This window comes from Neolamprologus multifasciatus, chromosome 6, assembly GCF_963576455.1.
Source record: "Neolamprologus multifasciatus chromosome 6, fNeoMul1.2, whole genome shotgun sequence".
NCBI classification, from domain to species: Eukaryota; Metazoa; Chordata; class Actinopteri; order Cichliformes; family Cichlidae; genus Neolamprologus; species Neolamprologus multifasciatus.
The window spans coordinates 20,817,720-20,830,335 of record NC_140444.1 but is presented as its reverse complement, the minus strand read 5'-3'; the positions used below and the strand labels follow the sequence as shown (position 1 = coordinate 20,830,335).

The following is a 12,616-nucleotide window of genomic DNA, read 5'->3' as shown; positions in this document are numbered from 1 at the left end:
TATTCTATTTTATTTGATTCTCTTAAATATGTACACATCATTTTTGTATTTATTTAAAGTATTTTGCAAAGTTTAGATAGAAAAACATGAGAGAACCCACCTGTGTGGTAGAACTTCCCAGAGAAGCCCAGATTAAAGGTAAAGTTGGAGATCTGAGAACGAAGCTGCTTCTGAGTATCAAGGAGAGCCTGTAAACACAGACAGACAGTCAGACAGACAGATAGACAGATGCAAAATAAAAGCAATATGTTACGTTTATTTCTCCCCAGCGGGTCTACACATACAAATTGGTTTTAGATCTTGTGTTTCTTTGATGTATATTTAAGTGAGCACTTGTTCCTTCGACAGCTGCCAGGATGGCCTTGTGCTCGCGTCAGTACTTGGCCTCTCAATGGAAGCAGTCACCAATGTGCTATTGCACTGTGTCTCATTATTAGAGTCTCCTCTTTTGTTTTCTACATGCACAAGTCTTCCGTTCCCGTACTTAAAGTTTCTGCAATCTCTAGTTTCAGTGCTCGAATCAGGATTTTCCTCACTTATTTAATGACTTCATTAGTTTACTGGCCTTTAAACAAAGACTCTGTAATGAGTGTTAACTAAAGAGAGCCGCACACTCTGCACACACACACACACACACACACACACCGACAGTAATGCAAGTTAATGAAGGTCAGTGCATTAGTAGCCTCTGGAGGGTGGACTAATACCCCCACCCCACTACACACACACACACACACACACACACACACACACAGAGTCTCCTCCCTTCTGATCACTGTTTCCATCCATCCCTAACATTACCAAGTGAAACCCCGAATATCCCTGCTGCCTCTCTCTGTCTCCCTTTCTCCTTCTATTTTTCCATCTTCCCACTCCTGAGAACCTGCAGCTGCCTCTCTGCCCCCCTTCCCCATTTGTCTTCCACCCCTCCCACCCTTCTCTCAAACTCCATCTCTCCTTCGCTTGCTCCGTGAAAATGTCACATTCTCAGGAGACAGGACTGCTCTAATTTGAAAGGAAGGCTAAAGCACCATGGAGGAAAGAGCGCTCACTCTCCCTTTCTATAGCCCTCTACCCCTGCTCCCTCTCCCGCGCTCTCACACTCTTCTTGCTATCGTTGCACTTCCTCGCCATTTGCGCCCACAAATATTTTGTTTATACATAAAACTCTTGTAATTCTCTTTATATCTCAGTCTGCTGGGTCTTTCCGTTGGGCTATAAGCTCCACATCTCCACTACCAATCTTTGTCGTGCCGCTTTTAATCGATCCCCAGGAACCCTCCGTGATTTACGAGACCTGAGCACAGCTGAACTGAGAGCAAGGAATTGGTTCCAGGCAGTCTTCCCCACTCCCGCTCTCCGTTTTCCCCTCTCTTATTTCCTCCCGAGTGTGTCTCTCAAACCAACAAATACACAGACACATGCGTGGAGTGTCTTCATTAACTCTAATCTAATGGTGCTGAAGATGGCTGCATGCTGACAGATGTGCACAACTCCCTAATCTGATCCCCTGTCTACTCTGCTATGACATCCTCTATATCTTACGCACACATGCACACGCGAGCCAACGTGTGGATAGAAAGACTTAAGAATTAAATTAAGTTTGTAGCTGAGTGCTTTGCATGGTAACTCAATCTACACTGCCTGATGCACTTGGTCAAAATGTATTATTAACGCGTGTGTAGATAACTGTGAGACTCGGCGTAGGTGTGTGTCCAAGTGTGCGGTATATTAGTTTGAACGTCTCATTTGTATTCTGTTACCAAACATCCACAGAGGAAACAGAAGAGTCACAAAGAAAATGTTTGCTGCTTTTAGCATGTTTGGCTATGAAAGTCAGTATCATGGCATCTCTGTTTTAATCGTATGGATTTTTGGGACTTTATCCCTCTGCTTTGGAGGCCTGAAGGGGTCATGTCTGGTAAGAGGTAGAGACTGAAACGCGATGACCCGACTGTCTTCCAGTCCTCGTCTTGTGTTTTACTTCTGTAGAGACCTCAAAGACAGTTTTGTGTGCAGATACTTCAGGATCTCACGGTTTTCTCTTATCTAGAGGGTAAGAGAAACCTATCTGTGGAAGGATAAACTTATAGCTGGATAATCACTAACACCAGTGCTCATCGCTCTTCTCCTTTGCCTTTGAAACCCTTTACATGCAGGTCTTCTGAAAGATTAGACCCGCATAAGGGTAAACCTGTGTCTCACTAAATATTTTTCTCCCATTTCTGACTCGTCACATACTTTTATTGTGTCGCAGCATAATTGTGAACAGAATGTGTTTTTAAACTCTTTCTTTTTTTGATGTTCCATTTTTTGGGGATTCTAATTTGAGTCCTCCTGAAAAGGATTATTCTGACACACAGCGCTGTGAAAGGGACAATGTGATGTGGACAAATTGTTGCATCAAAGAAACTGTTATTCAGGAGCCAACTCTCACATTGTAAACATCAGAGAAGCAACTGACAGGGTGATGTTTTTTTCTTTTCAAAATTCTCGGCAATTACAAAAAAAACTTTACCAGCAACAAATAACTGAGACAGGGTTCTCAACCGTGCGTCAGTTCTCGAGTGGCTTTCCAAATCCATTCAAAAGCTAGATTTTGGTGGGAAATTAATAAAGAAAGCTGAAGAGAAACAAAGAAGACAGAGTGTTTTGTTAATGGCTCGGTGATAGCAAAGCAAAACAAAACACAGCAAACACTAATCGGAAAAAACCAAACAAAAAAAAAGAACCCAGTGCGCTCGGTGAATGATTGCTTTACTGCTTTCAAATTAGACCCAGCTTCTCAGAGTTTATGAACCACTAAAGTATGTGCAGGTATGAGCAGGGAGAAGCGTGGGTACATGGTGAGCAATAAATAAAATAATAATAATAAAGGAAGTTCACTTCCTTCCTTTAATTCTGTCTCTCAGAGGGACAGAGATGTCTCCTTGTGCTGGTTTTCTTAGCGGAGCTGAAAAACACAGAGCCCGAGTGTCTGCTGGATCCTGAGAATAGTTTTGAAATTGGCCAAAAGTGATTCTTTCCGGTAGGCAAAGTGAGAGTTGGGAGGCAGGACTATGCAGGGTGCGAGAGATCCTTCCAATCCGAGCGATGAAGGTAAACGCACACACTGGGATTAACGGTCGAGCAATAGCCCTAATTTCTGTGCCCAATCCCACTGCTTCCTAACACTGCTAGTGTCAGAAGCGATGCCAGTTGTTTCTGTGTATGTGCGAGCGGTAGTGTGCGTCGGCGCGTGTACTTTCATGTGTGTGTGGAGGAAGAGTTGCCAGCTAGATGTTGGAGTTCAAACAGATGGGAGACAGGCATCTGGACAGCTGGCACTCACTGCCTTTCAAAAACCCTTTACAGCAACCACCTCTTCACCATATCCCCATTCTGTCATTCTAGCATTTGCACTGCTTCTTTTTCTCCTATTCCTTTTCCTTTCCACAGCTCTAAGGCTCACTGGGATATCTAAAATAATAAGAGCAATTATAAAATAACTTATTTTAAGTCGATTTTTTTTTTTTAACACACAAGTAAATTCGAAGGCGAGAGAAACAACAAACAAGAGAGGAACACTTATCGAGTTTTAATTCCTCTGCGAAAACGAAGCGGGTCAAAGTTCTTGATTCATCTACATGAGTGCTTTGTGCCTACACTGTATGTGCGTGTAATGTTAACACTAGACCAGCAGATTTAACTGGGTCAGGCATCTCTATTTGATGAGCAGAAAGAAAACCGCACTAGTTAATGCCAGCCTTCCCTTCGCTCACTCTTCCCGTCCCTATTCCACTTCCACGCTCACTTGTCAGCTTCAAGTCAGTGTAGCCTATTATATTGAAGCATTTTTACTAAATCATCTATTCACTTGCATTTACGTTTCCAAGGTACTTGTGATTGCTTTGGCATCGCCATACTTACGCTAAATTCTACTTGGCAGCCCCTCAAGGAGTTTGAGTTTCAGTGATTGCAGTGACTGCAAAACCTGCCTCATTTTGTGGGAGAAAATAATGGCCCGCGGCCACATTTTTAGAGTTTAATTGGAGTAAAACTAGAGGACTGACAACAACTGTTAATTAAACCAAATGAGTTATAAAGATATATATGCATATATGTTTTTTTTTAATAGGTAAATGCTTTCTTTGCAGTACTCTTTACAACACTGGTGACTGTCTTAAAAAATAATTAAATAAAGACAATTTAATCTTGCAAATTCATTTCCCTAATAGCATATCTGTAAAAGTTCTCTGCAGGCCTGGCTGTGATCATTTCTCTCGCCCTGATCGGGGGGATGAGTGAGAGCAGATGTCAGGATGCATCATGCTGGAAGCATTATCCCGCTCTCCTCTGGCATCCTCTATATAATTTCTTTTTCTTCTTTCCCACCTGCAATGTTGTCATTTACCTAAAGGGTACGTGCTTTAAATGATTGTAGCACAGACAAAAACAAAGAGCTTTGTGTGCCTGTTGTAACAAAAGACCCTAATCAATCCTCTTTCTCGAATTTCCTTGGCTCTGCACAGATTTTTTTGTTGTTGTTTAATCTTTCATCCACTGTTTATGTCTTTTTTAATTCATTAGTTACGTAACAGCATTTGGCAAACTGGCAAACGGATATGGAAAGAGCTTAGTTTGATTGACTTAAGTTGCAAATGTGCATCATACTTAATTGGGTCTAAAGATTAACTAGAAATTGGATTGCACAATAAATTAGAGACAACTAAGCCAAAAACCTTCACTGAAATCTGTATATTGCTCATTTTGTGTAATGCCATTTTTGTTTTCAATTTAAGGTTAAATCAAAGCGATTATAAGGATATTTTCAAATAAAAGACTTTAGCTCAGACATTTATTTCAAACTGGCGTGCCGCGTATTGTTTTCGGCCCTGTGTCAGGGAACGCTGCAAAAACTGGGCCTTCTAATCAATCTTACAGACAAAATGATACTTTACGGTTTATTAGGCCACATGAAAGTGGCAACTATTTGACTCGCTAAATTAAAAAAAAAAAAATCATGAAAATGGCAAAAAAGAATTGCCTGATTCTGTTTCCGTAAACACAATTTAATCTTATTTACTCAACAATTTGTTTCTTACAAATGCAAGATGTGGACCGGGGGTACATAAAAAATGGCAAACTGTGGGCAGTTTCCTCAGATATGATGACATTTCTAGCGCTGGACAATTGAATATATACGCATAAGAATATGAGGGGAGAGGTTATACAACACGGAAAAGTTCTGTGTTGGCATGAGGCAACCGTGCAAATCACAACAATCCAAAAAAATCTTTTTCAGATGACTGCAGCCCCGTGTTCTGAAAGAGTGTGCATGTCATGGCTTCTGAATCCACAAGCAAGATGGATGTTTACACTAGTGTTTCTTCTAAACTTGATGATGCCACTACAGAAAACACCTTGGAGAGGAAGCGAACGAGAAGGGAGTCGAGAGAGAGGCTTAGAGAGGAATACAGATAGGCCAGAGATAGTGATCAATGACTCAGGCGAGGAAGAAGGTGTGTGGAGGAGGAGGAGGTGGAAGGGTGGAAAGGTGGATGTGATAAAGAGAGATCTGAAGATGAGGATCTGACACCTCCCTCAGGACCACTCTGAGGCGGAGGAGAGGAGAAAACCTACACGCATGAATTAAAAAACACAACCACTGGCACAAGTATCATTGATGGGAGCTTTTGACTGGCATCATTCCTCATTTTGAGAAATGTCATCTGTGGGGTGCCTCCCTGTGAATCATTTTAATAGAGGAAATACAGCTGTGTGTGTAAGTGTGTGTGCAGACAGAAAGGGTGGGGGGGGGGTGTAGGTATTGTTTGTCACCAGATGAACTCGTGGGGTGAGACTAATGACGAGTGTAGAGAGAAGGAGGGTGGCATTTTAATTGGTCTCTCTCTCTCTGTCTCACTCCAGTCTCCTCTCGGAGAGAACATGAGACTGAATGTTGGCTCTGCAGAGGTAAAAAGGGATTTCGAGCACTGCTCCTGCAAACATCTTGTTCCACTAATTGATCGATAACATTCCGTGTTACATACTTTGCTGCGATGTTGAACATAAGCTGCCTTCAAAGCACCGGGGAGGATTGTATTTGTCCTTCAAAAGTAGTTATTGTGGTATCTTTCATTTATTTTTTCATATCATATGTCATATGTCACATGGTTGAATGAAACCATTATGAAATATGAAAAAAAAAATGCTTGGACAGACCTTCGAGGCGCTTGATTATGGGAGATAAAAGCGTCCTTTAATATCATCACAGTCATCAGTCGGTCACTTCTGACCCAAATCGAATCAACAACAATTTACATATTTTACTCCATTAAGCTATCTCCATCAGACCTTGGCAGACAGCTCGCTTTTGTGATTAAAATGATTTCGCTGAATTCTGCTAGTGTTCATCTTTTTCAGCTGTCACCTTCACACAAAGCCAGATGTATATTACGCACAGGGTCATCTAATATGAGTCATCCCTTTCAACAGCTTTTCAGTGACATCCTGCTCGAAGGGACGGGGTTGTTTTTAAGAGCCCATCTGAAATCTAAGCAACAGCTTTTACTACTCAGTCTCTGCACCGTGACAGACGTAGCAGAAAACAGGGGAAATGAATGGGTGGATCACATCATTATGAATGTTAAAGCCCTAACATCACCTAATATTGCCTCCAAAAAAACGACTTCAACACATAAGAGCAGGTTTGCCTCTGTCAGTCGGGATTGTTCTGGCTCATTCTGCAGATGCTCAGTCGATTTTTGCTGGCTGGCTCAACACCTTTGTGTTTTTTTCTTTTTTGTCATTTTTCAACTGGACCACTTTTTGCAGTGTGCACTTTACCCCCGCTGGGGTAGGCCGCTGCTGCTGAATGTCAACACCCAAGGTTTCCCAGCAAAAACACTGCATTGTGACGATGTGATTAAAGTTCTTCGCTTATTTGTCAGTGGTTTTAATGTTGTGGCTGCTGGTGCATGTGGTAAGTTGCCTTACTCATGCTGTAATCTGACAACTTCACCCGAGGCTGTCCATCTCTGAGGGGACAGCTGCTACAAATCATCATATCCCTGCTCCCTTACTTCCTCCCTTGTGATTTCTCATTTCCCTTCAGCATTTTGTTTCTCTGAAAATGCAAAGTTAGCTTCTAGCTCTTCCCTTGGGCGCAGCGCTCTAACTTTCTCTACCTCCCCCCTCCCGCCCTCAAACTATTTTCCTTTTTGATCTTTTTCTTGAGCTATCCTGTCTGCAATTGCCAGCTATCCTGAAGTATAGAGAGACGAGTCAAAATATGGAGGTAATGTGTTTCAAATGGCATCCCTCCCTTTTGTTCCCCCGATCCTATCTCTCTCTATCTATCTATCCATCTCCTCCTCTCCATCGCTTACTCCGTGCGCATCTCCCTGCCCTTCTCTTATGGCACTGGTTCATCCTCATGTATATTTATGCTACAAAGCTGAAGAGTCAGGCAGACTTAAAATGAAAACTCCAACTAGGGAGCATTTGTGTGTTCATTTTGTGAACGCGCATGCGCTCAGCAATGTGTGCGAGAGTGTGCCCGCGTCGCTGCGTGGAGGTACATGTGTGTGACTGTGTGTGAATATGCACTCTTTTATCCTTTTTGGATAGAAGCATCTTTTTTATATTCAAGGGTGGGATTCCTCTCCACTTCGCCACACACTGCATTCCTGCTTTTTCAGCCCTCTCCATTCCTCTCATCTCCGGCCCAAATTTCCGCCACGGACAGGTGCCTCATTTTTTTGTCAGTGCCTGACAGGACAGGTGAAAGTGACATTCTAATCTAAAGCAGTAATTCAGGAAGCAACCAACCACACACACACACACACACACACATTTCTATATCACGTATATATATCCTGTGACTGCAGGGGGATGAGCAAACTCTTCTCTTCTTAGCTCGTGCATGTAACCACATAACAGCAAAAATCTCACCTTCCTTAGAGTCCTCCCCCGACACGCACACAAACATCTCCGACAGTCGCACGGACAGACACACTGCCATGCATGAAAACCCCCCAAAACACAATTTATTTTGCTTGAACCTCTCGGAGCGAGAACGCACTGGGAGAATGTGACCAATGATTTCAAACAAAATTCCTCCTGCTGGGAAGATTTATCCACCCTCCAGCAAACATGAAATACTTTTTCTCTCATAAATATTACATTCACTCAAGATTTTAAGTCTTTGGAAATATTTTACTTTGCCACGCATACATCACATAGGTTGACGGCTCTTTATCTGCATATATATATATATGTGTGTGTGTGCGTGTGTGTATGTGTGTGTTTGTTCATGCAAGCGTGTGTTTTGAAACAATAGCTGTCCTGAGAGGCAGGCTGCATGGCTGACTCTCCTTTAGTTTTCCTAAGAGGAGGAACGTGGGAAATAGGAATAAATGCCATTCATCTTTTGACTGGCTCATTCACTACCTCTCTTTCTCTCTCTCCCCCTCTCTCTCTTACCCCTCCTGTTTCCCCCTTTCACACCACATCTTTGTTCCTTTAAATGGCCTCTTTTGGCTAAATCTCCATTTGAGAATACCCTCTCGTTGTACCCCAACAAATATGCACTTGATACAACAAACACACAGGGGCCTTACACACATACAAAAGCTCCTCCAAATATCTCCTCAGAGCACTCATGCCCGAGCTAAAAAAAAAAAAAAATCCTCTAAAATACTCTCCTGGAACAATCTTCTGCTGAGGTGACTTACAGTGCAATCGGAAAAACCTCCTTATCTCCACCGCTGCACTGCCATCAATTACTGTTTTTAGAAGTTGATACCAGAATGAAAAATCTAATCCAATTCAACTGACCCGACATGAATTCATCCTCCTTATCCCTATCTTTCTCTCTCTAATTCACATTATCTCTCTCACACACACATGCCCCAGCACCATCATACCTTCACATCCTTGGCATTCATGCGTGTCCCTTCTTTCCCCACAAAAATGTCATCTATATCCACCAGTATGTGCCGGTCCAGACCCAAAGTAAGCTTCCTGTCTGTGAGGTAGGAAATGGCATCCACCAGGATGAGTCTGTGGAGCCAGTAAGCCAGTCCCTGGCCAAAAAGCACTCTCCTCACCCCATCGTATAGTCCCATGTCCTGTACCACTGTGGCCTGGAGGCCTTGACTGAACCCAGGCCCTGAATTATCACCGCTGCCTGCGCCTCCACCCTCCTTAGCCCGTGCGTGCAGCACCGCCTGGTATGTGGAGTGATTAGAGGAGAATGAAGTCCAGTCTTCACCGGGTAAAGGTCCTCGATCTGTCCCGGGTTTGGTAAGGTGGAGAAGAGGTGAACTAGAGACCACACAACAGTCCCAAAGTGCCTGGTTGGTCCTAAGCACCAGCGGTAGTCCTCGCAGTTTGAGAGTAGATGGGGAGTTTTCCGTGGAGCGATAGAAACCGATGATGCCCACTCTATACTCAGTACAGTACTGATGCAACAGCTGTCTGTTCCACGTGTCTGCATTTGCATACTTTAACAGATTCTCATAAATGATGAGTGAAAATCGTCCACGGCCCTTTTCTGTAAGTGGCGGAAGGTCGCCCTTTCCTGAAACAATCTCCATACGGAACTGGAAATGTGCAGACTCCAGTATAGCTACAATGTCTTGGCCAAGCTGGGAGTACTGGGACTCCACCAGCACCAAAACTAATTGGTCAGTGTAGACATGTGTGTGAGGAGGGTTGGGAGGGTAGGGGTACGGGAGCTGACGATACGGGGACATGGAGAGCGGCTGAGAGCAGGCGGGCTCAGGGGATTGTCCGAGCTGCATGGAAGGGGAGGAGTTCGTAAAGAGAAAATAGGCAGAGAGGAGCAGGGAGACGAGACAGCAAGAGGCCAATAAGAGCAAGAGCCTTCGTAAATGGCGGCGGAATCGGACGGCCACAGTCATTGCAACCTGTTGAGGGGTCGTGCGCAGGAAGAAGTGACGTCTTTTGTAGTTTGTTGAAGTCTAGCGAGCGAGTCCAGGAGACAGAGTGTTTCTGGAAACCTGAGCGATTGACTAGGCGTGAGACAGGAGCAAACCCACAAAGCCACTCAGGTGTGTGTCATGTCACCATGGCAGTCGGATCAGGGAGCTGTGCCGGATGTCAGGGAACAAAGGTCTTGATTGAAGCAAAGTAGCCGAGGTGCTCGACTCCCAGACCTCGTAGTGGAATCACGTGCGCAGATGGAGGTGGGCGATGATTAATATCTGCAGGGAAAGGGGACAAGGAGAAAAGAAGAAAGAGTGAATTTGCAGGGCAAGGTTGAATAGTATGCATTAGTTCTCTGCGTGCCTGCTTGCGGGTGTGTGTGTACCTTGGTTGTGCCACCCTGGGGAATGTGAGGGCACAGCTGGTAACTACTGTGCTGATTGAAAACAACTCGCATCCTTAGGGCTTAGCCAACCTCTGGCACACACACACACACAAATAACATCACAGTTAAAAAAGCACAGACACAACACAAAAGTCAATCCCCGCGAATAAACAACAGCTGGTTGTGTGTTAATATGGCTGTGCAGGGAGGTGGATATGGGCTCAACTAATCACTCCTATAAAGTTCCGCTGAGAATACATCTAATTGCGCCAAACTCTGTGCACCTCTGTCCTATTTCTGAGCCTAATCATCTGAAATACCACAAAATTAGAGTCGGAATCCTTTTGCCAGGAGCACTAATCTGGGGGGAGTCCATGACAGTACAGAGGAAATGAAGAGTGGGAGAAAAGCGTAAGAATAAGAGAGACAGAGAAAAAGAGCAGAGAGGGGGAAAAAATGCAATGAATTATAGAAAGAGACAAAAAAGACCAGGATTAGCATCTTAATGTATTTGCCGGGAGCCAGGGAGAGAAAAAGATCCCACAGCATCTCTTACTCTTTCTCCCCCCCATCCTCCAATCCAAGTTCTGTCATTTTGCACCCTTCTTCTTCTCTCCTTCTGTCTCTTTGAATATCAATAGTCTTTCCTCATGTTCTCCACCCTTCTGTGTTCCTTGCTTTTAGTGAACACGAGAAACAAGAAGGTCGCAGAGGAAGGGGGCTTTAAATATAACACCAGAAAATGAAACAGGGATGATGTGAAAATGTATTCTTTTTATCTCTACGCCAACATGAAGAAGATAGTTGTGTGATTTACTTGAAAAAAATATATGTCATCCTAACTGGGACTTGAATTGGGAGTAGTAGCTCTGATAAATGTGTTCAAAAGTTACGCACGCCTGAAAATGCGGAGGACACTCTTAGAAGCAGAGCGTAAGAGGCGGATAAAAAAGCGCCTATGACTTAGGGACAGGTGAGTTTCTCAACAGCATGGTTGAGCTGATTGAACCTGTTACTCTATGCATGCATGTGCCCCACTGTTGGAACCACAGGAGGGCGCTGGAATTGGATTAACATGGACAGTTGGACGCCTCATGTGGAAGTTTTCGCCCCTTTTTTAATAACTTAAAGCGCTGTTGTCGTTAGTAAGAAAAACAGAATAGGAAACAGCTCTTGCTTTGCACATTTTGTCAATTTTAATATGAAACAAAAAGTTTGTGAAGCTTTGAATTTTTTAAAACTGCAGTTTTTAGCTAAAAAAATCAAATTTTGGTGTTTGTCACAAAATAACTGTTGATGGTTTATAACTGATGATATTTTTTATCTGCGACCTTTCTTTAAAATCCGAAAGAAAAAAAGGAAGCTTTAGAATAACAGTGTAGTTCTTCTACCTATATTAGGAAGGCTGAAGAGGGTGGGAGAAAAAACACAAATTTAGTGTTGCGTCTGTTGGACCCACGGAGACAACAATACCTCTTAAAAAAAAAAGCAGGTGACACGCACCACAGATTCAGGCAGATCGAATGAAAAAGGGCTAACTCAAACTTAACAGCAGGCAACAAAAGAGTTTTCCAATCCGCTTTCTCACGCTGGACTTTATGTAAAGAACCGATTCGCCCACTTACCTTTAACCGACCACGAGGCACCGCCGTGCGGGGAGAGGGGAGCGGTGAGTGTGCGACGCTGCTTCGGATGAGTCCAGAGCTCCGGTGTCGGTGGCGCACCACTCCCGTGTGTTTCGGATGCTGAGGCGTTGTGCCATCTCTCTCTCTCCTTCTCTCCCTCTCTCTCACTCTCTCCCCTCCACTAGAGCAGTAGGGGCGGCCAGCCGGAATGATCCGCTCTCCTCCCCTCTTTCATCATTCTTCGCTCTCTCTTACTCTCCCTCCCCCCGCTGTCTCCTCTCTCGGTGCGAGCTATGCTCACTTGTCCCTTTATCTCAGCTTATTAAGGTGGAGATTAGCTGGTAGATATCCGTAGACGCAGGAGGTGCCCGTAAACGACTGGCTGCCGCGCGTAAACGCCGCGGTTTAAGAGCGCCTACACGAGTGGAGGCGAGCTAGGGAGGGAGAGAGAGAGAGAGAGAGGGAGGTGGGAGATAGAAGAAGAGAAGAGGAAGGAGGGGTGGGTTGGGGGCTGGGTTTGATTGACACAAACAGCCTTTTTCTCGGGCATCAGCGATCACGGACCCGGTAAAAGCTCAACGGCCCTTTAGTTGGTGTTAGTTGGATGAGGGATGTCACACACGGATACGCACCGGTGCAAGTTAATGGCGCGCTTTTACCGACTCTCTCTCCC

General features: G+C 44.2%; 1 protein-coding gene across 3 annotated transcripts in view; it reads right to left on the bottom strand.

The window, feature by feature from the left end:
• ndst3 (N-deacetylase/N-sulfotransferase (heparan glucosaminyl) 3) overlaps positions 1-12,403 on the bottom strand; it is a 51,938-nt gene extending 39,535 nt beyond the window's left edge. The window contains exons 1-4 of one of the 3 annotated variants that reach the window (XM_085162444.1): positions 11,944-12,403; positions 10,319-10,410; positions 8,910-10,211; positions 101-188 (exon numbers count right to left, since the gene is read on the bottom strand). In XM_085162444.1, the coding sequence (XP_085018570.1) occupies positions 101-188; positions 8,910-9,908 (1,087 nt within the window). In that variant the 5' untranslated portion in view covers positions 9,909-10,211; positions 10,319-10,410; positions 11,944-12,403. The remainder of the gene's footprint in view (positions 1-100; positions 189-8,909; positions 10,212-10,318; positions 10,411-11,943) is intronic. The other 2 variants (XM_085162443.1, XM_085162445.1) reach the window with 2 other exon arrangements.
• Between the last annotated feature and the right edge of the window lie 213 nt (positions 12,404-12,616).